This window comes from Eschrichtius robustus, chromosome 3, assembly GCF_028021215.1.
Source record: "Eschrichtius robustus isolate mEscRob2 chromosome 3, mEscRob2.pri, whole genome shotgun sequence".
NCBI classification, from domain to species: Eukaryota; Metazoa; Chordata; class Mammalia; order Artiodactyla; family Eschrichtiidae; genus Eschrichtius; species Eschrichtius robustus.
This window is the reverse complement of record NC_090826.1, coordinates 49,845,421-49,871,988: the sequence shown is the minus strand read 5'-3', so window position 1 is coordinate 49,871,988 and position 26,568 is coordinate 49,845,421. Positions and strand designations below refer to the sequence as shown.

The following is a 26,568-nucleotide window of genomic DNA, read 5'->3' as shown; positions in this document are numbered from 1 at the left end:
TAAAGTGAGAGACTGAAACAAACTAGTTCCCTGGTAGATGATGATGACAGTGATTACTGTAGTGCTGATAATACTGATGATGATTTTGACAACAATGATAATAATATTAGTTAACATTTCTTTATGTGCTGCACATGTTCTGAGTGTTTTAAATATGCCAACTCTTTTAATCTTCATAGCAACCCTGTGAAGTATAGGTTCGTTTTTACGTATGAAACTGAGGGATAGAGAAAGCAAGTAACTTGTCAAAGGGCTCACATGTAGTAAAGTTTTTCCCTTCTATTTCTGAAATGGAACTTTTTATCATACTTTAACCTGCTAGGAACAATTTTGGCCATCTGCAGTATTGCCCCTAAGATGACCATTTTTATATCTGTTTTAGTTCCTTTAAATCTAATTTTAAAATAGCCTCAGTGTATTCTTCTACATCTAGGAGTCCAGTTACCCTTCTCCCACAGTCCTTTGTAGTATTATTTCAGATGGCTGTTTTATTTACCACATGTCTACATGGAATAGAGGAGAGAATGCCAGAATGACTGGGACAAGTGTAGGGTGTTAATGCCATTCCAAAAAAAAATTCAGAACTGCTAGTGTCAGAATTTACCTCTTGGAGAGGGTGATGGCTGGAAGGAGTTTGGTTGGAGAGTCTAGGTGAATAGAAAGAGCACAATTCAGAGACACTTTTCTTCTTTGTACTTCTAATGAAAATTTTGGCTACAGGTAGGGTGTACTAGGTCTAGGTCTAATCATATATTTTTCTCTAATATTGTTTTGATCTTGGGAAGTGTTCAGATTATAAGAATAGCTCTTATACTATTGTACTCTTATGAATATGAGTTTTTAGTTGAATAGTAGCAAATTGTCAATTAATATATCCCCTAATGCACATTCTTGCATATTGATATTATAGGCTGAATAAACTAGATCCTTCTTTAGTTGTAAATTCATGACATCATCACTTATGATCGTATTGAGGATCCTGCAATAACCATAGGCCTGTGGTTGCTCACCAGGGGAAAAGAAGAGTAAAAATAGTGTCTACTATGTTCTAGATTCTGGGCTGGGTACTTTACAAGAGTTAACCACATTTAATCCCAATGATCCACTGCTTTAATTTCATTTTTACAGATAAGTTCGAGACTCCTGCAGACTAAATTATTGGCCCAAGGTCACACACTCTGGAATCGGTCTCCTTGGGTTCAAATTGTAGCTCTGTCACTTATTGGCTGTGTTATCTTAGCAAATTATTTGACCTCTGTGGGCCTTGGTTTCTTTGATCTGTAAAATGAGCGTAATTATAGGATTTACTTCATGAGGTTGTTACGATTAAATGAGTTAATATAATGAATTAATATCTGTAACATAGTATCATGTAAGTGATTATTATTTAAATAAAATAAATAACTGGTATTTTGAACCCAGTCTTTCTGGTTCTAAAACCCAGTCTCTTCCCATTACCCCAGCATAATGTCTCAAAAAGTATTCCAGGACCAATGTATTTTACTAAAACATATTTTCTTATGTTTCCTTTGAACAGCTGTGCCCATTACTAGTTCTCTTTTAAAAAGGAAATGTTGTCTAGAAAGTCTCATTCTTTCTATCTTTATGTACTTATAGACACTTGATAAACACAAATTCCTTACTTTGCCATAATTTTTACTGAGGCAAGCGAGTTATGTTTGTGATGGGCTAAATATTTATTTTAAAAATATTTGTATTTTGATCTGTAATTATCACTTCTTTTTCTTTTTTTATTGTGGTAAGAACATTTAACATGAGCTCTACCCTCCTAACAAAATTTTAAGTATATAATACATTACTGTTAACTATAGCCATGATATTGTACAGCAGATCTGTAGAATTTATTTATCTTGCATAACTGAAAAGTTATGCCTGTTGAATAGCAACTTCCCATTTCTCCTTACCCCTAGCTCCTGGCAACCACCATATACCCTCTGCTTCTGTGAATTTGACTGTTTTAAATACCTCATTCATATAAGTGGAATTGTGTAGTATTTGTCCTTCTGTGACTGGCTTATTTCACTTATTGTTTTTGTTTTTTAATTTTATTTTGAATACAGCAGGTTCTTATTAGTTATCTATTTTATACATATTAATGTATGTATGTCAATCCCAATCTCGCAGTTCATCCCCCCACCCCCCTCTATCCCCCGCGCTTTCCCACCTTGGTGTCCATATGTTTGTTCTCGACATCTATGTCTCTATTTCTGCCCTGCGAACCGGTTCATCTGTACCATTTTTCTAGGTTCCACATATATTATGCGTTAATACAAGATATTTGTTTTTCTCTTTCTGACTAACTTCACTCTGTATGACAGTCTCTAGATCCATCCATGTCTCTACAGATAACCCAATTTCGTTCCTTTTTATGGCTGAGTAATATTCCATTGTATATATGTACCACATCTTTTTATCAATTTGTCTTTCGGTGGGCCTTTAGGTTGCTTCCATGACCTGGCTATTGTAAATAGTGCTGCAGTGAACATTGGGGTGCATGTGTCTTTTTGAATTATGGTTTTCTCTGGGTATATGCCCAGTAGTGGGATGGCTGGGTCATATGGTACTTCTGTTTTTAGTTTTTTAAGGAACCTCCATACTGTTCTCCATCCATAGTGGCTGTATCAATTTACATTCCCACCAAGAGTGCAAGAGGGTTCCCTTTTCTCCACACCCTCTCCAGCATTTGTTGTTTGTAGATTTTCTGATAATGCCCATTCTAACCAGTGTGAGGTGATACCTCACTGTAGTTTTGATTTGCATTTCTCTAATAATTAGTGATGTTGAGCAGCTTTTCATGTGTTTTTTGGCCATCTGTATGTTTTCTTTGGAGAAATGTCTATTTAGGTCTTCTGCCCATTTTTGGATTGGGTTTTGTTTTTTTTTTAATATTGAGCTGCATGAGCTATTTATATATTTTGGAGATTAATCCTTTGTCCATTGCTTCATTTGCAAATATTGTCTCCCATTCTGAGGGTGGTATTTTCATCTTGTTTATGGTTTCCTTTGCTGTGCAAAAGCTATTAAATTTCATTAGGTCCCATTTGTTTATTTTTGTTTTTATTTCCATTACTCTAGGAGGTGGGTCAAAAAAGATCTTGCTGTGATTTATGTCAAAGAGTGTTCTTCCTATGTTTTCCTCTAAGAGTTTTATAGTGTCTGGTCTTACATTTAGGTCTCTAATCCATTTCAAGTTTATTTTTGTGTATGATGTTAGGGACTGTTCTAATTTCATTCTTTCACATGTAGCTGTCCAATTTTCCCAGCACCACTTATTGAAGAGACTGTCTTTTCTCCATTGTATATCCTTGCCTCCTTTGTCATAGATCAGTTGACCATAGGTGTGTGGGTTTATCTCTGGGCTTTCTATCCTGTTGCATTGATCTATATTTCTGTTTTTGTGTCAGTACCATATTGTTTTGATTACTGTAGCTTTGTAGTATAGTCTGAAGTCAGGGAGTCTGATTCCTCCAGCTACGTTTTTATCACTCAAGACTGCCTTGGCTACTCGGGGTCTTTTGTGTATCCATACAAATTTTAAGATTTTTTTGTTCTAGTTCTGTAAAAAATGCCATTCATAATTTGATAGGGATTGCATTGAATCTGTAGATTGCTTTGGGTAGTATAGTCATTTTCACAATGTTGATTTTTCCAATCCAAGAACATGGTATATTTCTCCATCTGTTTGTGTCATCTTTGATTTCTTTCATCAGTGTCTTATCGTTTTCTGAGTACAGGTCTTTTACCTCCTTAGGTAGGTTTATTCCTAGGTATCTTATTCTTTTTCTTGCAGGAGTGAATGGGATTGTTTCCTTAATTTCTCTTTCTGATCTTTTGTTGTTAGTGTATAGGAATGCAAGAGATTTCTGTGCATTAACTTTGCATCCTGCAACTTTACCAAATTCATTGATTAGCTCTAGTAGTTTTCTGGTGGCATCCTTAGGATTTTCTGTGCATAGTATCATGTCATCTGCAAACAGTGCCAGTTTTACTTCTTCTTTTCCAACTTGAATTCCTGTTATTTCTTTTTCTTCTCTGATTGCCATGGCTAGGACTTCCAAAACTATGTTGAATAATAGTGGTGAGAGTGGACATCCTTGTCGTGTTCCTGATCTTAGAGGAAATGCTTTCAGTTTTTCACCACTGAGAATGATGTTTGCTGTGGGTTTGTAGTATATAGCCTTTATGATGTTGAGGTAGGTTCCCTCTATGCCCACTTTCTGGAGAGTTTTTATCATAACTTTTTTTATCAAAAAGGGTTGAATTTTGTCAAAAGCTTTTCTGCATGTATTGAGATGATCATGTGCTTTTTATTCTTCAATTTGTTAATATGGTGTATCACATTGATTGATTTGCATATATTGAAGAATCCTTGCATCCCTGGGATAAATACCACTTGATCATGGTGTATGATCCTTTTAATATGTTGTTGATTCCATTTCTTGTATTTTGTTGACGATTTTTGCATCTATATTCATCAGTGATATTGGTCTGTAATTTTCTTTTTCTGTAGTATCGTCTGGTTTTTGTATCAGGGTGGTGGTGGCCTCGTAGAATGAGTTTGGGAGTGTTCCTTCCTTTGCAATTTTTTGGAAGAGTTTGAGAAGGATGGGTGTTAGCTCCTTCTACTACTTTGGGTTTTCTTTGTTTTTCTTTCTCTAGTTCTTTTAGGTGTAAGGTTAGATTGTTTATTTGAGAATTTTCTTGTTCCATGAGGTAGGATTGTATTGCTATAAACTTCCCTCTTAGAACTGCTTTTGCTGCATCCCATAGGTTTTGGATTGTCATGTTTTCATTGTCATTTGTCTCTAGGTATTTTTTGATTTCCTCTTTGATTTCTCCAGTGATCTCTTGGTTATTTAGTAACGTATTGTTTAGCCTCCATGTGTTTGTGTTTTTTACGGTATTTTCCCTTTAATTGATTTCTGATCTCATAGCACTGTAGTCGGAAAAGACGCTTGATATGATTTCAGTTTTCTTAAATTTACCGAGGCTTGATTTGTGAATCAAGATGTGATCTATCCTGGAGAATGTTCTGTGTGCACTTGAGAAGAAAGTGTAATCTGCTGTTTTCGGATGGAATGTCCTATAAATATCAATTAAATCTATCTGGTCTATTGTGTCATTTAAAGCTTGTGTTTCCTTATTAATTTTCTGTCTGGATGATCTGTCCCTTGGTGTTGGTGAGGTGTTAAAGTCCCCCACTATTATTGTGTTACTGTCGATTTCCTCTTTTACAGCTGTTAGCAGTTGCCTTATGTATTGAGGTGCTCTTATTTTGGGTGCATATATATTTATAATTGTTATATCTTCTAGGATTGATCCCTTGATCATTATGTAGTGTCCTTCCTTGTCTCTTGTAACATTCTTTATTTTAAAGTCTATTTTATCTGATATGAGTATTGCTACTCCTGCGTTTTTTTGATTTCCATTTGCATGGAATATCTTTTTCCCTCCCCTGAGTTTCAGTCTGTATGTGTCCCTAGGTCTGAAGTGGGTCTCTTGTAGACAGCATATGTAGAGGTCTTGTTTTTGTATCCATTCAGCAAGCCTGTGTCTTTTGGTTGGGGCATTTAATCCATTCATGTTTAAGGTAATTGTCGATATGTATGTTCGTATGACCATTTTCTTAATTGTTTTGGGTTTGTTTTTGTAGGTCCTTTTCTTCTCTTGTGTTTCCCACTTAGAGAAGTTCCTTTAGCATTTGTTGTAGAGCTGGTTTGGTGGTGTGAATTCCCTTAGCTTTTGCTTGTCTGTAAAGCTTTTGATTTCTCCATTGAATCTGAATGAGATCCTTGCTGGGTAGAGAAATCTTGGTTGTAGGTTCTTCCCTTTCATCACTTTAAATATATTGTGCCTCTCCCTTCTGACTTGTAATTTCTGCTGAGAAAGCAGCTGTTAACCTTATGGGACTTCCCTTGTATGTTATTTGTCATTTTTCCCTTGTTACTTTTAATAATTTTTCTTTGTCTTTAATTTTTGCCAGTTTGTTTACTATGTGTCTCGGCATGTTTCTCCTTGGGTTTATCCTGCCTGGGAGTCTCTGTTCTTCCTGGTCTTGGGTGGCTATTTCCTTTCCTATGTTAGGGAAGTTTTCAACTCTAATCTCTTCAAATATTTTCTGGGTCCTTTCTCTCTCTCTTCTCCTTCTGGGACCCCTATAATGCGAATGTTGTTGCGTTTAATGTTGTCCCAAAGGTCTCTTAGGCTGTCTTCATTTCTTTTCATTCTTTTTTCTTTATTCTGTTCTGCAGCAGTGATTTCCACCACTCTGTCTTCCAGGTCACTTACGCATTCTTCTGCCTCAGTTATTCTGCTGTTGATTCCTTCTAGTGTATTTTTCATTTCAGCTATTGCATTGTTCATCCCTGTTTGTTTGTTCTTTACTTCTTCTAGGTCTTTGTTCTTTAATTCTTCTAGGTCTTTGTTAAACATTCCTTGCATCTTCTCGATCTTTGCCTCCATTCTTTCTCCAAGGTCCTGAATCATCTTCGCTATCATTATTCTGAATTCTTTTTCTGGAACATTGCCTATTTCCACTTCATTTAGTTGTTTTTCTGGGGTTTTATCTTGTTCGTTCATCTGGTACATAGTCTTCTGCATTTTCATTTTGTCTATCTTTCTGTGAATGTGGTTTTCATGCCACAGGCTGCAGTATTGTAGTACTTCTTGCTTCTGCTGTCTGCCCTCTGGTGGATGAGGCTATCTAAGAGGCTTCTGCAAGCTTCCTGTTGGGAGGAACTGGTGGTGGGTAGAGCTGGGTGTTGCTCTGGTGGGCAGAGCTCAGTAAAACTTTAATCCGCTTGTCTGCTGTTGGGTGGGGCTGAGTTCCCTCCCTGTTGGTTGTTTGGCCTGAGGTGACCCCGCACTGGAGCCTACAGGCTCTTTGGTGAGGCTAATGGTGGACTCTGGGAGGGCTCACGCCAAGGAGTACTTCCCAGAAGTTCTGCTGCCAGTGTCCTTGTCCCCACGGTGAGTCACAGCTGCCCCCCACCCGCCTCTGCAGGAGACCCTCCAACACTAGCGGGTCGGTCTGGTTCATTCTCCTATGGGGTCACTGCGCCTTCCGCCTGGGTCCTGATGCACACAGTACTTTGTGTGTGCCCTCCAAGAGTGGTGGCTCTGTTTCCCTCAGTCCTGCAATCAAATCCTGCTAGCCTTCCAAGTCTGATTCTCTTGGATTTCCTCCTCCTGTTGCTGGACCCCCAGGTTGGGAAGCCTGACGGGCTCAGAACCTTCACTCCAGTGGGTGGACTTCTGTGGTATAAGTGTTCTCCAGTTTGTGAGTCACCCACCCAGTGGTTATGGGATTTGATTTTATTGTGATTGCGCCCCTCCTACTGTCTCAGTGTGGCTTTTCCTTTGTCTTTGGGTGTGGGGTATCTTTTTTGGTGAATTCCAGTGTCTTCCTGTTGATGATTGTTCAACAGTTAGTTGTGATTCCAGTGCTCTCACAAGAGGGAGTGAGTGCACATCCTTCTACTCCACCATCTTGAACCCATCTTTGTCTTGTTCTTGGTCTTAGGGAAAAGTTTTCAGTTTTTCACTGTTGAATATGATGTTCTCTGGGGGTTTTTCATATATAGCTTTTATTATGGTAAGGTAATTTCCTTCTGTTTCTAGTTTGTTGATTTTTTTCATTAAGGGTGTTGAATTTTTTGAAATGCTTTTTCTGTACCTATTGAGATGATCATGTTATTTTTATCCTTCATTCTATTAGTGAAGTATATAACATTAATTGATTTTTGTATGTTGAACCACCCTTGCATCCCAGGCATAAATCCCACTTGGTCATGATACGCTATTCTTTTAATGTGCTATTGAATTTGGTTTGCTAGTGTTTCGTTGAGAGGTTTTGCATCTATATGTTCATCCGGAATTTTTGTCTATAATTTTCTTAGTGTCTTTGGCTGGCTTTGGTATCAGGGCAATGCTGACCTTGTAAAATGAGTTTAGGAGTGTTCCCTTCTCATCAATTTTTTGGATGAATTTGGGAGGGATTCACATTAATTCTTCTTTAAATGTTTGGTAGAAATCACCAGTGAAGCCATCTGGTCCTGTGCTTTTCTTTGTTGTGAGATTTATTTATTACTGATTCAGTCAGCTCTTAGTTTGTTGGGTTTTTTTTTTCTATTGCTTTTCTATTCTTTATTTTGTTTATTTCTACCATTATAATCTCTATTATATTCTAATTTCTGCTAACTTTGGGCTTAGTTTGTTCTTCTTTTTATAATTCCTTAAGATGTAAACTTAGGTTACTTATTTGAGATCTTTTTTAATGTAGATGTTTATTACTATAAATTTCCCATTTAGTATTCCTTATGCTGCATTGTATAGATTTTAGTATGTAGTATTTTTGTTTTTGTTGGTTTCAAGATATTCTCTGATTTCCCTTTCAATTTCTTCTTTTCCCACTGGTTGTTCAGGAATATGTTATTTAATTTGCACACATTTATGAATATTTAGTTTTCCTTCAGCTATTGATTTCTTGTTTCGTTTCATTGTGACTGGAAAAGATACTTGTTTTGTGACCTAACGTGTTCTATCCTGAAGAATGTTCCATGTGCTCTTGAGAAAAATGTGTATTCCGGTGTTGGGTGGAATATTTTGTATGTGTCTTTTGGATCATTTGGTCTGTCATGTTGTTCAAAGTCACTGTTTCCATATTGATTTTCTGTCTGGATGTTCTATCCATTATTGAGAGTACGAACTTACAGTCTTCTGCTACTATTGTATTGCTACTTCTCTCTTCAGTTCTGTCAGTGTTTGCTTTATGTATTTAGATGCTCTGATGTTGGGTGCATGTATATTTATAATTGTTAAATCTTCCTGGTTCATTGATCCTTTTATCATTATATAATGCCCTTGTCTCATGTGACAATTTTTGTCTTAAAGCCTATTTCTAAGTATAACCACCCTCCCTCTCTTTTGGTTACCATTTCCATGGAATATCATTTTCTAGCTCTTCACTTTCAGCCTATCTGTGTCCTTATAACTAAAGTGAGTCTCTTGTAGATAGCATATATTTGGATCTTGTTTTTTCATTCTTTCAGACACTTTATTTTTGGAGTGAGGACTTTAATGCATTTACATTTAAAGTAATTATTGATAAGAAAAGTCTTTCTGTTGCTATTTTGTTGCTTTCGGTCTATCTTGTAGAACTTTTGTCCTTTCCCTTTCTGGCTGTCTTCATGTTTCTTTGATATTTTGTATTGATATACTTTGAATCCTTTCTCTTTTTCTTTTATATATTTTCTACAGGTATTTTCTTTGTTTTCACCATAGGGCTTACATAAAACATCTTCTAGTTGTAACAGTCTATTTTAAGCTGATAACAACTTAACTTCATTTGCATACAAAACCTCTACATTCTACTTTTTCTCCTCTACACACTTATGTTATTGATATTACAATTTACATATTTTTATATTTACATCCATTAACATACTCTTTTAGTTATTTTTGATACTACTGACTTTTATTCAAGAATTAAAGTGCTTTACCTACTACTAGTAGAATATTACAATATTTTTTATTTGTCTATATATTTACATTTACCAGTGAGTTATACAGTTTCATTGCTTTCATATTACTGTTTATAGTCCTTTTGCTTGAATTTGAAGAACTCCCTTTAGTGTTCTTTGTAAGGCAGGTCTAGTGGTGATGAACTCCCTCAGCTTTTTTTGTCTGAGAAAGTCTTTATCCTTCATTTTTGAAGGACAGTTTTGCTATAGTATTCTTCATTGGCATTTCATTTCTTTCAGCACTTTGAATATATAACCCCACTCCCTTTAGCCTGCAGTATGTGTGCTGAATAAAGCCACTGACAGTCTTATGGGGTGCCCTTTTACATATTGATTCACCTTTCTCTTTCTGCTTTCAAACTTATCTCTTTGTCTTTGACTTTTGACAAATTGGTATATAATGTGTCTAGATGTTGATTTCTTGGAGTTCATCTTTTCTAGAGTGTGCTTGGCTTCCTGAATATGGATATCTATTTTTTTCTCCAGAAGTGGGAAGTTTTCAGCTATTATTTTTTCAAATAAGCTTTCTGCCCCATTTATCTCTCTCTCCTTCTGGGACTCCTATAATGTATATATTGGTCTGCTGCTGGATAATATCCCATAAATTCCTTAAGCTTTCTTCACTCTTTTATTATTTGTTCTCTTCTCTGACTAGATGATTTCTAATGACTTGTCTTCGAGTTCACTGATCCTTTCTGGATCTAGCCTGATGTTGAACCCCTCTAGTGAATTCTTCAGTTATTTATAGTGTTCTTCGGCTCCAAGATTTCTGTTTGGTACTCTTTAATATTTTCTATCTCTTGGTTGCAGTTCATGCATTTCTCCTGATCTGGATGAGCAATTTTATGATGGTCAGTTTGAATTTTCTGTCAGGTAAATCATGTATCTGTTTCATTAGGGTTGGTTTCTGGAGATTTAACTTGTTCTTTTGGGGCTTATTTCCCCGTTTCTTCATTTTTCTTGATGTTTTGTACTCGTATCTTCACAGTGGAAAAAACAACCACTTCCTCCAGTCTTCACAGACTGGCCTTGTACAGGAGAAGATCCTTACCAATCGGCCCAGCCAAAGACTTTGGGTAACTTCTCAAACATTCAGGCTAGTCCAAACCTCTGTCTTTGGTCTTAGTGCTCCCCAGGCATCTAAAGTATTCCAGAGCCTATCAGTGCTCTGAGATAGGTGTGACAGTAGCTAGTCCCTCTGGCAGCTCCCAGAAATGCAGGAACATTAGATATGGGTTTCACCTCCTATCCCCAGGGAGGAGAGCCAGGAAGGAGAAACTGGGAGCTGGGAGTTTTTTTTTTTTTTTTGCCTGCTCACTCTGTGTTGAGCTGGGGGGAGGGGCTGTGGTGACTGCTTGTGTGCTAGTTCACTCTGTCATTTTGGTTCTCACTGGTTACCAGGCATCTAGTGTATGCTGGGTCTTGTTAGTGCTCTGAGTCAGGTGAGACAGAAGCCAGTCTTTGGGCAGCCATGGAAAAGTTGGAACATTGGAAGTGTGGTCTAACTCTTTCCCTCCCTAGGGAGAAGCTGACCAAAAAGGACCCTGTCCTCCAAATATCAGGGATCTGTGCTCTGATCACTGAATGCTGCTTTTGATCACACAGATGCAAAGAGGTAGATAGCCATTATTGTTGCACCTCCCTCCATTATTGCAAGCCCCTCCCCTCCTGGCTGAAGTGACTTTCAGAGGATTTAAGTGTTCAGTGCCCTTCCCCCCTTTCCTTTTTTCCCTTTTTATTTTTTCTTTTGGGAGCCAGACACTAAAGACTGGGGCATTTAAAAATGAATACATAAATGGGGAGATTTAGAAAGTGACCACACATGCTAGGAAAAACCTGAGAAGACATTAAATTTACACCTCAGGCTGATCCTCAGCACAGAGACAGCCTACAGCAAAACAAACAAACAAACAGTAACAAAACAACAAAAAACCCAGCAAACCCTGAGGAAGGGGTAGAATCTGATTTCCAGAGTTACCACATTATTAGATTCAAATGTCCAGTGTTCACCAAAAAGCACAAGATATACAAAGAAACAGGAAAGTATGGCCCATTCAAAGTAAAATAGTAAATCCACAGAAACTGTCCCTTAAGAAAACCTAATGACAGGTATACTAGACAAATACTTTAAAATAATTGTCCTAAAGATGCTCAAAGAACTAAAGGAAGGTGTGGAGGAAGTCAAGAAAGTGATTATCAGCAAAATGGAAATATCCATATAGAGATAGAAAACCTAAAAAGAAGCCAACAAGGAATTCTGGAGCTGAAAAATACAGTAATGGAAATATAAAATTCACAAGACAGATTCAAAGGCAGATTTGAACAGGCAGAAGAATCAGTGAACTTTGAAGATAAGACAATAGAAATTATTGGCTGAGGAACAGAAAGAAAAAAGATTGAAGGAAAGCAAACAGAGCCTAAGGGACTTGTGGGAACCATCAAGTGGACAACATACACATTGTGAGAATCCCAGAAGGAGAAGAGAGAGAGAAAGGGGCAGAGAGAATATTTGAAGAAATAATGGCTGAAAACTTACCTAAAATGAAGAAAGACATAAACATCGAAGAAGCTCATTGAACTCCAAGGAAGATGAACAGGGAGACCCACATTGAGGTACATTATAATCAAACTTTAAAAAGGCAAAGACAAAGAGCAGATCTTGAAAACAGCAAGACAGAAGCAAATCATCACATTCAGGGGATCCTTTATAAGATTTTCAGCAGATTTCTCACCAGAAATTATGGAGACCAGAAGACAGGGCTCAGTATGTTCAAAGTGCTAAAAGAAAAAAAACCTGTCAACCAAGAATCCTATATCCTGCAAAACCGTTCTTCAAAAATGAGGGAGAAATGAAGACATTCCCAGTTAAACAAAAGTTGAGGGAGTTTGTGACCACTAGACTTGCCCTGCAGGAAATGTACAAGGGAGTCCTGCAAGGTGAAATGAATGGATACTAGATAGTTACTCATAGATGTATGAAGGGACTTCCTTGGTGGTCCAGTGGTTAAGACTCCACACTTCCAGGGCAGGGGGCGTGGGTTTGATCCCTGGTTGGAGAACTAAGATCCCACATGCTGCATGGCCAAAAAAGCAAACAAAAAAACAGAACAAAAGCTGTATGGAGAAATAAAGATCTTAATAAAGGTAAAAACATGGGCAGTTGTAAAAGTATTATTGTAACAGTGGTTTGTAACTGTACTTTTTGTTTGTTTTCTACATGATTCAAGAGACATATATTTAAAGGAAAAAAACAACTATTAGTATAAAAGTTAGTATTACTGTAACCTTGGTTTGTAACTTCAAATCTTGTTTTTTTAAATGTAATTAGGAGACTAATGCATTTATTTATTTATTTATTTTAAAATTAAAGTGTTAATTTACAGTGTTGTGTTAATTACTGCTGTACAGCAAAGTGATTCAGTTATACATATATATACATTCTTTTTTTGTATTCTTTTCCATTATGGTTTATCATAGGATATTGAGAATAGTTCTCTGTGCTATACAGTACGACCTTGTTGTTATCCATTTTAAATATAAAAGCTTGCATCAGCTAACCCCAACCTCCCACTCCATTCCTCCCACAACCCCCTCCCCCTTGTCAACCACCAGTCTGTTCTCTATATCTGTGATTCTGTTTCTGTTTCATAGATAGGTTCATTTGTGTCATATTTTATATTCCACATATAAGTGATATCATATGATATTTGTCTTTCTCTTTCTGACTTACTTCACTTAGTATGATAATGTCTAATTGCCTCTATGTTGCTGCAAGTGGCATTATTTCATTTGTTTTTATGTCTGAGTAGTATTCCATTATATATATGTACCACATCTTCTTTATCCATTCATCTGTTGATGGACACTTAGGTTGTTTCCATATCTTGGCAATTGTAAATAGTGCTGCTATGAACATTGGGGTGCATGTATCTTTTTGAATTAGTGGGGTTTTTTTTTTTGGATATATACCCAGGAGTGGAATTGCTGAGTCATATGGTAGTTCTATATTTAGTTTTTTGAGAAACCGCCACACAGAGGTTTTCCACAGTGGCCGCACCAATTTACATTCCCACCAACAGTGTAGGAGTGTTCCCTTTTCTCCACCAACATTCGTTATTTGTGTTCTTTTTGATTATAGCTGTTCTCACAGGTGTGATGTCATAACTCATTGTGGGTTTGATTTGCATATCCCTGATGATTAGTGATGTTGAGTATCTTTTTATGTGCTTGCTGGCCATCTACATTTCCTCTTTGGAAAAATGTACTCAGTTCTTCTGCCCATTTTTTAATCAGGTTGTTTGATTTTTTGATATTGAGTCGTATGAGCTGTTTATATATGTTGGATATTAATCCCTTATCAGTCATATCATTTGCAAATATTTTCTCCCATTCAGTAGGTTGTCTTTTTGTTTTGCCAATTGTTTCCTTTGCTGTGCAAAAGCTTTTAAGTTTAATTATGCCCCATTTGTTTATTTTTGCTTTTATTTACTTTAGGACACAGATCCAAAAAGATATAGCTGTGATTTCTGTCAAAGAGTGTTCTGCCTATGTTTTTCTCTAGGAGTTTTATAGTATCTGGTCTTACATTTAAGTCTTAAATCCATTTTGAGTTTTTGTATATGGTGTTAGAGAATGGGGATTTTTTTGGCTTGTTTGCTTGTTTGTTTTTCTTTTACCATGCCACTCGGCTTGCAGGATCTTAGTTCCCCCACCAGGGATTGCACTTGGGTCATGGCAGTGAAAGCGCCGAGCCCTAACCACTGGACCACCAGGAATCCCCTAGAGAATGTTTTAATTTCATTCTTTTACATGTAGCTGTCCAGTTTTCCCAGCACCACTTATTGAAGAGATTGTTTTTCCTCCATTTTATATTCTTGCCTCCTTTGTCATAGATTAATTGACCATAAATGCATGCATTTATTTCTGGGCTCTCTATCCTGTTCTATTCATCTATATGTCTGTTTTTGATTACTGTAGCTTTGTAGTATAGTTTGAAGTCAGGAAGTGTGATTCCTCCAGCTCTGTTCTTCCTTCTCAAGATTGTTTTGACTATTTGGGCTCTTTTGTTTCCATACAAATTTTAAAATTATTTGTCTAGTTCTGTGAAAAATGCCATTGGTAATTTGATAGGGATTGCATGGAATCTGTTGATTGCCTTGGATAGTATTGTCATTTTAACAATATTGATTCTTCCAACCCAAGAAAATAGGTATATCTTTCCATCTGTTTGTGTCATCTTCAGTTACTTATATCAGCGTCTTAAAGGCTTCCAAGTACAGGTTTTTTGCCTCCTTAGGTAGGTTTATTCCTAGGTATTTTATTCTTTTTGGTGCGATGGTAAATGGGATTGTTTCCTTAATTTCTCTTTCTGATAGCTCATTGTTAGTGTATAGAAATGCAACCAATTTCTGTATATTAATCTTGTGTCCCACAACGTTACTGAATTCATTGATGAGCTCTAGTAGTTTTCTGGTGGCATGATTAGGATTTTCTAAGTATAGTATCATGTCATCTGCAAACAGTGACAGTTTTACTTCTTCTTTTCCAATTTGGATTCCTTTTATTTCTTTTTCTTCTCTGATTGCCATGGCTAGGACTTCCAAAACTCTGTTGAATAAAAGTGGCAAGAATGGACATCCGTGTCCTGTTCCTGATCTTAGAGGAAATGCTTTCAACTTTTTACCATTGAGTATAATGTTAGCTGTGGGTTTGTCATATATGGCCTTTATTACGTTGAGGTATGTTCCCTCTATGCCCACTTTCTGGAGAGTTTTTATCATAAATGGGTGAGTTTTATCAAAAGATTTTCTGCATCTATTGAGAAGATCATATGGGTTTTTTTTTTAACATCTTTATTGGAGTATAATTGCTTTACAATGGTGTGTTAGTTTCTGCTTTATAACAAAGTGAATCAGTTATACGTATACATATGTCCCCATATCTCTTCCCTGTTGCATCTCCCTCCCTCCCACCCTCCCTATCCCACCCCTCTAGGTGGTCACAAAGCACTGAGCTGATCTCCCTGTGCTATGCGGTTGCTTCCCACTAGCTATCTATTTTACCTTTGGTAGTGTATATATGTCCATGCCACTCTCTCACTTTGTCCCAGCTTACCCTTCCCCCTCCCCGTATCCTCAAGTCCATTCTTTAGTAGGTCTGCATCTTTATTCCCATCTTGCTCCAGGTTCTTCTTCTTTTTAGATTCCATATATATGTGTTAGCATACGGTATTTGTTTTTCTCTTTCTGACTTACTTCACTCTGTATGACAGTCTCTAGGTCCACCCACCTCACTACAAATAACTCAGTTTCATTCCTTTTTATGGCTGAGTAATATTCCATTATATATATGTGCCACATCTTCTTTATCCATTCATCTGTTGATGGACACTTCGGTTGCTTCCGTGTCCTGGCTATTGTAAATAGAGCTGCAATGAACATTTTGGTACATGACTCTTTTTGAATTATGGTTTTCTCAGGGTATATGCCCAATAGTGGGATTGCTGGGTCGTATGGTAGTTCTATTTTTAGTTTTTTAAGGAACCTCCATATTGTTCTCCATAGTGGCTGTATCAATTTACATTCCCACCAACAGTGCAAGAGGGTTCCCTTTTCTCCACACCCTGTCCAGCATTTATTGTTTGTAGATTTTTTGATGATGGCCATTCTGACCAGTGTGAGATGGTATCTCATTGTAGTTTTGATTTGCATTTCTTTAATGATTAATGATGTTGAGCATTCTTTCATGTGTCTGTTGGGATCATATGGTTTTTATTCTCCAATTTGTTGATGTGGTGTATCACATTGATTGATTTGTGGATATTGAAAAATCCTTGCATCCCTGGGATAAATCCCACTTGATCATGGTGTATGATACTTCTAATGTATTGTTGGGTTCAGTTTGCTAGTATTCTGTTGTGGATTTTTGTGTCTATGTTCATCAGTGATACTGGTCTGTAATTTTCTTTCTTTGTGATATCTTTGGTTTTGGTATCAGGGTATGGTGGCCTCGTAGAATGAGCTTGGGAGTGCTCCTCCCTCTGCAATTTTTTGGAAGAGTTTGAGAAAGATAAGTGTTAGCTCTTCTCTAATTGTTTGATAGAATTCACCTGTGAAGCCATCTGGTCCTGTACTTTTGTTTGTTGGAAGATCTTTAATTACAGTTTCAATTTCATTACTTGTGACTGGTCTGTTTATATTTTCTAATTCTTCCTGGTTCAGTCTTGGAAAGTTGTACCTTTGCAAGAATTTGTCCATTTCTTCCAGGTTGTCCATTTTATTGGCATATAGTTGCTTGTAGTAGTCTCTTATGATCCCTTGTATTTCTGCGGTGTCAGTTGTAATATCTCCTTTTTCATTTGTAATTTTATTGATTTGAGTCCTCTCCCTTTTTTTCTTGATGAGTCTGGCTAAAGGTTTATCAATTTTATTTATCTTTTCAAAGAACCAGTTCTTAGTTTCATTGATCTTTTCTAATTTTTTTTTAGTCTCTATTTTATTTATTTCTGCTCTGATATTTTTTATGATTTCTTCCCTTCTACTAACTTTGGGTTTTTTGTTTTTGTTTTTGTTTTTAGAATTCAAATTTATTTATTTATTTATTTAACGTTTGACAGTCTCTTTTTTTTTTTCCAAACAGAAAGTCACAAAAATTATAATCATCCTCATCAGTTCACTCAGTCCCATGTAATTAATGTTTTTTTCATCTTGATCTTTTGTTAGCACTTTTATGAATTCATCAGTTTTCCATTAACTTTAGGTTTTGTTTATTCTTCTTTCTCTAGTTTCTTTAGGTGTAAGGTTAGGTTGTTTATTTGAGACTTTTCTTGTTTCCTGAGGTAAGAGTATATCACTATAAACTTCCCTTTTAGATCTGCTTTTGCTGTGTCCCATAGGTTTTGGATCATGGTGTTTTCATTTTCATTTGTCTCCAGGTATTTTTTGATTTCCTCTTTGATTTCTTCAGTGATCCATTGGTTGTTTAGTAACATATTATTTAGCCTCCACTAAACAATATACTTTTAAACAACCAATGAATTTAAAGAAGAAATCACAAGGGAAGTTAATAAATACTAGAGATGAATGAAAATGAAAACATAATATACCAAAAGTTATAGGACACAGTAAAAGCAGTAGTAAGGGTGACTAGTAATTAGATTGAGAATCAGTAATCAAAATCTTCCAGCAGAGCAAAGTCCTGGATCTGACAGCATCACCGATGAATTCTACCAAGCATTTAAAGAAGAATTAATACCAGTCCTTCTCAAACTTTCCCATAAGACTGAAGAGGAGGGAACACTTCCTAACTCATTCTGTGAAACCAGTGTAATCCTAATACCAAATCCAGACAAAGACACTATAAGAAAAAAAGCTACTAACCAATATCCCTTAAGAACATTGATGTAAAAATTCTCAACAGAATACTAGCAACTATAATTCAGCAGCCTATTAAAAGGATTATACACCATGGCCAAATGAGATTTATCCCTGGAATGCAAGAATGGTTCAACATATAAAAATTAAAGTGATATGCTGTATCAACAAAATGAGGGAAAAAAGCCACATGATTATCTTAATTGATACAGAAAAAGCATTTGGCAAAATTCAACACCCTTTCATGATAAGGAACATGCAACAAAATAGAGGTAAGAAGAAAACTCCATCACTGCAATAAAAACCATATATGAAAAACCCACAGCAGCAAAGGCTGAAAGCTTTTCCTTTAAGATAGTGAACAAGGCAAGGATGCGCACTTTCACTTCTATTCAACAAAGTATTGGAAGTTTCTAGTCAGCAAGAAAAAGAAATAAGCCTCCAAATTTTAAAGGAAGAAGTAAAATTATCTCTGTTTGCAGATGATATGATCATGTATGTAGAAAATCCTAAAGACTCTACAAAAAAAGTTGTTTAAACTAATAAATGAATTTAGTAAAGTAGTGGAATATAAAGTCAGCACACAAAAATCAGTTGTATTTCTATACATGAACAGTGAACAATCTGAAAAGGAAACTACAAAAATAATTCCATTTACAGTAGCGTCCACAAGAATAAAAGACTTGGGAATTAACTAAGGAGGTGACAGGCTCGTATGGTGAAAACTACAAAACATTTCTGAAACAACTTGAAGAAGACATAAATGAATGGAAAAACATCCTGTGTTTATGGATTGTAAACTTAATATTGTTAAAATGTCAGTACCCAAACCAATCTACAAATTCAATGTAATCCCTATCAAAATTCCAATGACTTCTTTTTTGCAGAAATAGAAAAACCCATCCTAAAGTTCATATGCAATCTTAAGGGACCTGAATAGCCAAAACAATCTTTTTCAAAGAACAAAACTTAGAAGGCTCACACATCCCGATTTCAAAACTAACTACAAATTTGCAGTAATCAAAACAATGTGGTATTAGCATGAAAGGCATATAGACTAATAGAATAGAATAGGTAGCCCAGAAATAAACCCTCACACATATGGTCAAATCATTTTTTTGTCGAGGGTGGAAAATGGGTAAAGAACAATCTTTTCAGGAAATAGTGCTTGGGAAAAAGCAGGATATCCAGATACAAAAGAGTGAATCTGGACCCTTACATAACACCGTAACACCATATACAGAAACTAACTCAAAAAATTTTAAGGACCTGAGTGTAAGACCCAAAACAATAAGACTGTTAGAAAAAAGCATAGGGCAGAAGCTTCACAACATTGGTTTTGGTAATGATTTCTTAGCTGTGACTCCAAAGGTGCAGTTGACCAAAGAAAAAAATGGACAAATTGGACTTCATGAAAAAAAAAAAAAATTGCATCAAAAGACACCAGCCACAGAGTAAAAAGAGACAACTCAGAGAATGGGAGGAAATATTTGCAAATCATATATCTGATAAGGGATTAATATCTGAATATATAGAGAACTTCTAAAACTCAGCAACAACAAAATCCTGATTCAAAAATGGGCAAAACTGTCTTTTCTTTATATTTATTTGAGGTCTTTTCCTAATTATTCCAGTGGTATAGAGGAAGAGTAAAATTTCTTTAGTACAGTTTAATAACAGATTAGATTTTAAAATCTTTATGTGAAACCTAAAGTTTTTTAATTCGTGTGGAAGATTTTTGCCCTTGATACATGTTCTTAATATCCATCATACTGAATGAAAATAGTGGGTTATCTTTGGGAGTGGGATTATTGTGAACGCTGTGTAGGGGGAAGGGCAAGGGAGGAAGATTCTTTTTGAGTTCTATAATACCATATTGGTTGAGTTTTTTTTTTTTTTTAAAGCAATGAACATATTCTACTTTTATTAAAATGGTAATGGAAAATATTTTTAAAACATGTAATGACATAAAGGTAAATTTAAAATAATGTCCTCATAAGTAAGCTTACTTTGTGCTTTTATTAATTTTGATTTTAGGCTTGTGTGGACGTCAGAGCCAGTTCAGTGTTTTGGCAACAGATGGAATTTGCAGAAAGCCTCCATGGTCTTCCCAAGTTGCCAGAATGGTTATCTACACACCCTTCTCATGGAAATCGAGCAGAGCACTTGGATAGACTCATACCTCAGGTAAGCTAACACTGCGTAAGGCAAGACATTATTTTTACTGTATCATATATTTTTAATACTTTACTTCTTGTGCTTAGAAAAAGAGCACTAGAAAAAAAAATCCTTTGTATTAGTTTGCTTTCTGGTTATTTCTTTTAAAAGATAGAATAAATAATCAGCTATTTTGATTACCATCAGTTTTTAAAGGATTTGACTGAAAAGTAAAATCCTGCTAGTCCACAAGTCTTAGTGAATAAATTGGTGTGTATAGTTGACTTTTCTTGATGGTGAAGCTTTACCCTTTTTAGTATCATACTTTTTAATTTTAAAAAAATTTGGTGCAAGTTTAAAACTCAAGGCATATTTTTCATCATACTGATCATAATCTTTTCTTAGTGATTTAAGCTTATCATTAAACATACCAGTTAATGAGTTGTGCAAAAATTTTGGGTCGACTGGGTGTTAATTCCAGTAGTAACACTGGAATTTGTTTTCTTAGGGAAAAAAAAAATCCTTCGTTATTAGTTTGCTTTCTGGTTATTTCTTTTAAAAGATAGAATAAAGCATGTGCCATGTGCTCTTCTTTTTCTCGTTTTTTTTGTAGAATTCATTAATGGATCAAGCTGAAGCAGCTTTCTCCCAAGTAGTATTCACTATCTTCTAAAAACCTTTTGATTTAACATCATTCAGAATGTTTTCTGTGCTTTCCACATAGGTACAAAATCAATGTCAGACATCTTTAAGCCAGGCTACATGCTCTCTTCTGTCTCTCTTGCATTAAATTTGCTGGTTGGTTATAAAAGCAGAATACTCTTTACCAATTTCAGAATTGGTTTTGGGCTTATTTGCTAAAGGATAACACAACAAATACAGATGTATTATAAAACTATCTTTAAACATGTCTTCAAATTCAGATGAACAAACATTGACTACCTATTATAAGAAAGGTACAAAAGAAATAATACATGGTCTTGATATTTGCAGATGCTAAGATAAGTACAAAATGATTCTTAATATAGTAAAGAATATGAATTATCATAAGAAAAGTAGAAATACAGTGGTATACATTTTGAAGGAAGAATAGCCTGCATCTCATTTGGGATAAGAAACTACCATAAGATTCATTAATTCATTCGTGAATATTTATTCATGTTCATTGCTAATCTACCATTCTGTGTTCTATTGCTGGGGAATGAGCAAGGAACAAAACAGTCTCTGTTTTCTTGGAGCTAACATTCTAGTTAGGTAATGCAAACAATAAACAAGCAAACAAACATACATACAGTATGTCAAGCAGCGATAAGCACGTTGCAGAAAAACAAAGCAGGTTAAAGGTAGGAGAGAAGGCTGGGAAGCAGAGAATATGTACTAGTCATTGTTCGTTTGTCAAGGAAGGCCTCACTAAGCAGAATCTGGAAAGAAGCAGGGGAGCAAGTCCTGTGGGTATGTGGAAGGAGAATCTTTTAGTCTGAGGAAGCAGCAAATCACAGGACCTGAAGTGAAAGTATGCTTGGTGTGCTCAGGAAATAGCAAGGAAGACATTGGGGCTGAATGTAGTAAGGGAGGGGAGAATGACTGAGGTGTACGGGGGCCAGGCGGTGAAGGGTCGTCTAAACCATTGTAAGAACTTGACTCTTATTTCAAGTGATATGGGAAGCTAAGAGAGGGTTTTGAGCAGAGGAGGGACTTGATCTGACTCAAGTGTTTTATAGTGATCGCTGGAGCTCCTGTGTGGGCTGTAGTGGGGCAAGGATGGAATCAGGAAGACTATTTAATAGGCTCTTGCAATAATCCTGGTAAGAGATTATGGAGGCAGAAGAGAGGGAGAGAAGTGGTCAGATTTTGGATTTATTTTGAAAGGAATGATGACAAGATTTGTTGATATTTTGAGCATACTTTGTGCCTTTTATGAACACTGGGGACAGCCAGACATAGCTTCTTGAGACCTATCCTAAATATATTTCATTTATACTCTTAATTTGAAGAAAAAATATGTGAGAAAGAAACAGCAGTGAAATTTACTTGATATAATGTGTAGTAATTATTCATCTTAAAAGACAACGTAGGACTGGGACAATAAATGTTTCATTAGTAACTGGTTTGTATTGAAGAGCACTGACTCTAAGAGTCTTCTTAGTGCCATCCAACACCCAGGGACCTCATACTACCCTGGGAGGCTTAACCTATCTCTAAAGCCATAATAACCACATGGTTTTCTCTTAGAATTTCCTTTCTTTTTTATTTTTGCTTAGGGAAATTCTAAAAAGATATGGTTCGCTTCAAATGGATAATAAGTTCTACCCAACTTTTATCTGATGCCTGTCCTAAATTCCAAGTTTTCATTTCATCATCAGATAACTAAGGATCTTTAAAGAAGTAATAAATGTGCTTTGAAAAGTCTTTAAAATAATAATGAATCGATTAGTGAGTATGAAGAAAAATGGTTGGAGAAACTGATATGTTATTTGGAAGCCAATGGCAAAGAAAAAAATTGAGAGATATTTTTCTTCTAAAAATAAACTATGCTAGTTCAGAAACTTAATTTGAAAAACTCATATAATTTCTTGTATTTTCCCCCCAAGTGATTAAATTCAATTTGAAAGTAATAAAACTCTACTACAATATTGGGAATAATTCAGTGGTTGAAGTGAAACTTATAGTTAAGGCGTGAGTATATTGTTAATTAGAACACATAGTCATAATTCAGAGATTGGAATTCCCTACTATCATAGGCCTAATTTCTGTAATGGAAGAAAGTGATTCCTCAGGCAATATATAGAATTATGTGAGTCTGTATACTACTAAAGACTACCTATTTTGGGTTCGATTTTATTTAAGGTTTTTTCCTACTTAGGTGAGGACAATGTTATATTCTACCAAAAGCTCATGTCCTTTGACATTCCTGACAGTATGCCTGAAGTAATGTATACCTCTAAGGCAGTTGGGAATCTAGCACCATAGTACAGAGGTGTCTAGGCCAGAGATGAGGATTTCAAAGTCACCAAAAAAACGTGATAGTTGAAGCAGTGAGAGCGAGTTCACTTAGGAAATAAGCAAAGAAAATGATCCTAGACAGTTAGCAGTATTAGGTGGATTCCACATTGAACAGGTAAGAGGAAGACAGAGCCTGTAGCAGATGAGGTTCATAGGAGGAGAAAAGATCAAGAAAATCAGGAAAGATTCTTTGGTCCTCTGAGAATACAAATCTTGGTAACTTTGATTTTTTTTTAATTTAACTTATTAAAGATTGCATATTTTTATTTTTTAATGTTTTCCTGGAATATCATCACAGAAGTGTATTATTTCTTACCGTACCATATCAACATTTAAGATGTTTTAAATCTGTATTTTATGCATTCAACAAATATTTATTGATTACTTGTTATGTGCCAGATTGTAGGAATTGTAGGTTCAGTGACAAAATAGACAAAATACCCTGCCTTCAGGAAGCTTATTCTGTAGTAAAGGGTGACAGACAATGAATAGAATAAATTAGTAATGTACAGAATAAATCACCAATATATATGTTAGTCAGTAATAAGTGTTAGGGAGGAAAATAAAGAGGGAGGAATAGTGTATTATCTTGGGCTGCCATAACAAAATACCATAGACTGGGTAGCTTAAGCAACAGAAATTCATTTCTTCACAGGCTTGAAGGCTAGAAGTACAAGGTCAGGGTTCTGGCTTAAGCAACAGAAATTCACTTTTTCTCAATTCTGAGGGCTGGAAGTCCAATAATAAGGTTATGGCTGATTTGGTTTCTGGTGAGGTCTCTCTTCGTGGCTTTCAGACAGCTAGCTGCCTTCTCCCCGTGTCCCACTTGGTGGAGACAGTGATTGCACTAGTGTCTTTTCTTTTTATAAGGGCACTCTTCCATCATGAGGGCCACACCCTCATGACCTCATCTAAACATTACTTCCCAAAGGCCCCATCTCTAAATACTATCACATTGGGAATTAGGGCTTCAACATATGAATTTGGGGAGGACACCGTACATTCCATAGAAGATAGGTAATGTGTGAGCAGAGGTGGTCATGGTGCTGGAATAGCTGTTTGAAATGGGGTTGGGAAAAACAGAGCTGGAGGAATCAGGCTCCGTGACTTCAGACTATACTACAGAGCTACAGTAATCAAGACAGTGTGATACTGGCACAAAAACAGAAATATAGATCAATGGAACAGGATAAAAAGCCCAGAGATAAACCCTTGCACATATGGTCACCTTATCTTTGATAAAGGAGGCAAGAATATACAGTGGAGAAAAGACAGCCTCTTCAATAAGTGGTGCTGGGAAAACTGGACAGCTACATGTAAAAGAATCAAATTAGGACACTCCCTAACACCTTACACAAGAATAAACTCAAAATGGGTTAAAGACCTAAATGTAAGGCTAGACACTATAAAACTCTTAGAGGAAAACATAGGCAGAACACTCTGTGACATAAATCACAGCAAGATCCTTTTTGACCCACCTCCTAGAGAAATGGAAATAAAAACAAAAATAAACAAATGGGACCTAATGAAACTTAAAAACTTTTGCACAACAAAGGAAACCATAAACAAGACAAAAAGACAACCCTCAGAATGGGAGAAAATATTTGCAAATGAAGCAACTGACAAAGGATTAATCTCCAAAATATACAAGCAGCTCATGCAGCTCAATATCCAAAAAACAGACAACCCAATCCAAAAATGGGCAGAGAACCTAACTAGACATTTCTCCAAGGAAGATACACAGATTGCCAACAAACACATGAAAGGATGCTGAACATCACTAATCATTAGAGAAATGCAAATCAAAACTACAATGAGGTATCACCTCACACCGGTCAGAATGGCCATCATCAAAAAATCTACAAACAATAAATGCTGGAGAGGGTGTGGAGAAAAGGGAACCCTCTTGCACTGTTGGTAGGAATGTAAATTAATACAGCCACTATGGAGAACAGTATGGAGGTTCTTTAAAAAACTAAAAATAGAACTACCATACAACCCAGCAATCCCACTATTGGGCATATACCCTGAGAAAACCGTAATTCAAAAAGAGTCATGTACCACAATGTTCATTGCAGCACTATTTACAATAGCCAGGACATGGAAGCAACCAAAGTGTCCATCGACAGATGAATGGATAAAGAAGATGTGGCACATATATGCAGTGGAATATTACTCAGCCATAAAAAGAAACGAAATTGAGTTATTTGTAGTGAGGTGGATGGACCTAGAGTCCGTCATACAGAGTGAAGTAAGTCAGAAAGAGAAAAACAAATACCATATGCTAACACATATATATGGAATCTAAAAAAAAAAAAAAGGTTCTGAAGAACATAGGGGCAGGACAGGAATAAAAATGCAGACGTAGAGAATGGACTTGAGGACATGGGGAGGGGGAAGGGTAAGCTGGGACAAAGTGAGAGAGTGGCATGGACATATATACACTACCAAATATAAAGTAGATAGCTAGTGGGAAGTGGCTGCATAGCACAGGGAGATCAGCTCGGTACTTTGTGTCCACCTAGAGGGGTGGGATAGGGAGGGTGGGAGGGAGACACAAGAGAGAGGAGATATGGGGATATATGTATACATATAGCTGATTCACTTTGTTATACAGCAGAAACTAACACACCATTGTAAAGCAATTATACTCCAATAAAGATGTTAAAAAAAGGAAAAAAGACATGGGGTTGGGTCAGAGGAGGTTTCACTGGGAAGATGGTATTTGAATGAAGACTTGAAATAAGTGAAAGAGTGAGCCATGTAGCTTCCTAGGAGGAAGAACCTTGCAGGGAGAGGGAATAGTAAGTACAAGTCCCTGAGGCAGTAGTGAGCCTGGTATTTGAGGACCAGCAAGGAAATCAGTGTAATTGGATGGAGTAAGCAAGGGAAGGTGGAGGGTGCAGGCTCTACAGCCCCGCAAAAAAAAAAAAAAAAAAAAAAAGACTGGCTTTTGCTCAGAGATGGAACACCACTGGAGGGTTTTGAGCTGAGGATGAGAGGAGTAACAGGATCTGAATTATGTTTGAAAAGAATATGATCTACGGCTCCTACAAAGCAGTACAATCATATAATTTTGGAATATTTTAGTATAGTATATTGTTCAGAAAATAGACTAGTTCCTTTCTTGTTTTGTTTCTAAATCAAGAAAATGCCCCGAAATTAGAAAAAAAAAATGCCCTTGTTTTTTTTTTAAATGTGAATTCTGAGATAAAGCATGTGTAAATGCCTAGTTAAATATAATCCTGTGATCCACTAGCATTTGAAAAGGATAAATATAGAGTTATAGTAATAATATTATTTGTAGTTAATAATATGATATGTTATAATTTTATTTACTTGAAATAATCAGTTAAATTTAGGAAACACGTGTTCCACATATTCGGTTGCCATAACAACTTGGGAGAAAAACTGAAGAACAGATGTTATATCAACCTGTTGATGTTTAATAGTATGACAGTTTTGAAATTATATTTACAATGTTCAGATTTTAA

The 26,568-nt window shown here is 36.1% G+C and overlaps 1 protein-coding gene across 2 annotated transcripts in view; it reads left to right on the top strand.

Moving 5' to 3' along the window:
* OMA1 (OMA1 zinc metallopeptidase) overlaps positions 1 to 26,568 on the top strand; it is an 80,333-nt gene that overhangs the window by 40,287 nt on the left and 13,478 nt on the right. For both annotated transcript variants that reach the window (XM_068537989.1, XM_068537988.1), the window contains exon 8: positions 19,952 to 20,101. In XM_068537989.1, coding sequence (XP_068394090.1) covers positions 19,952 to 20,101 — 150 coding nt within the window. The remainder of the gene's footprint in view (positions 1 to 19,951; positions 20,102 to 26,568) is intronic.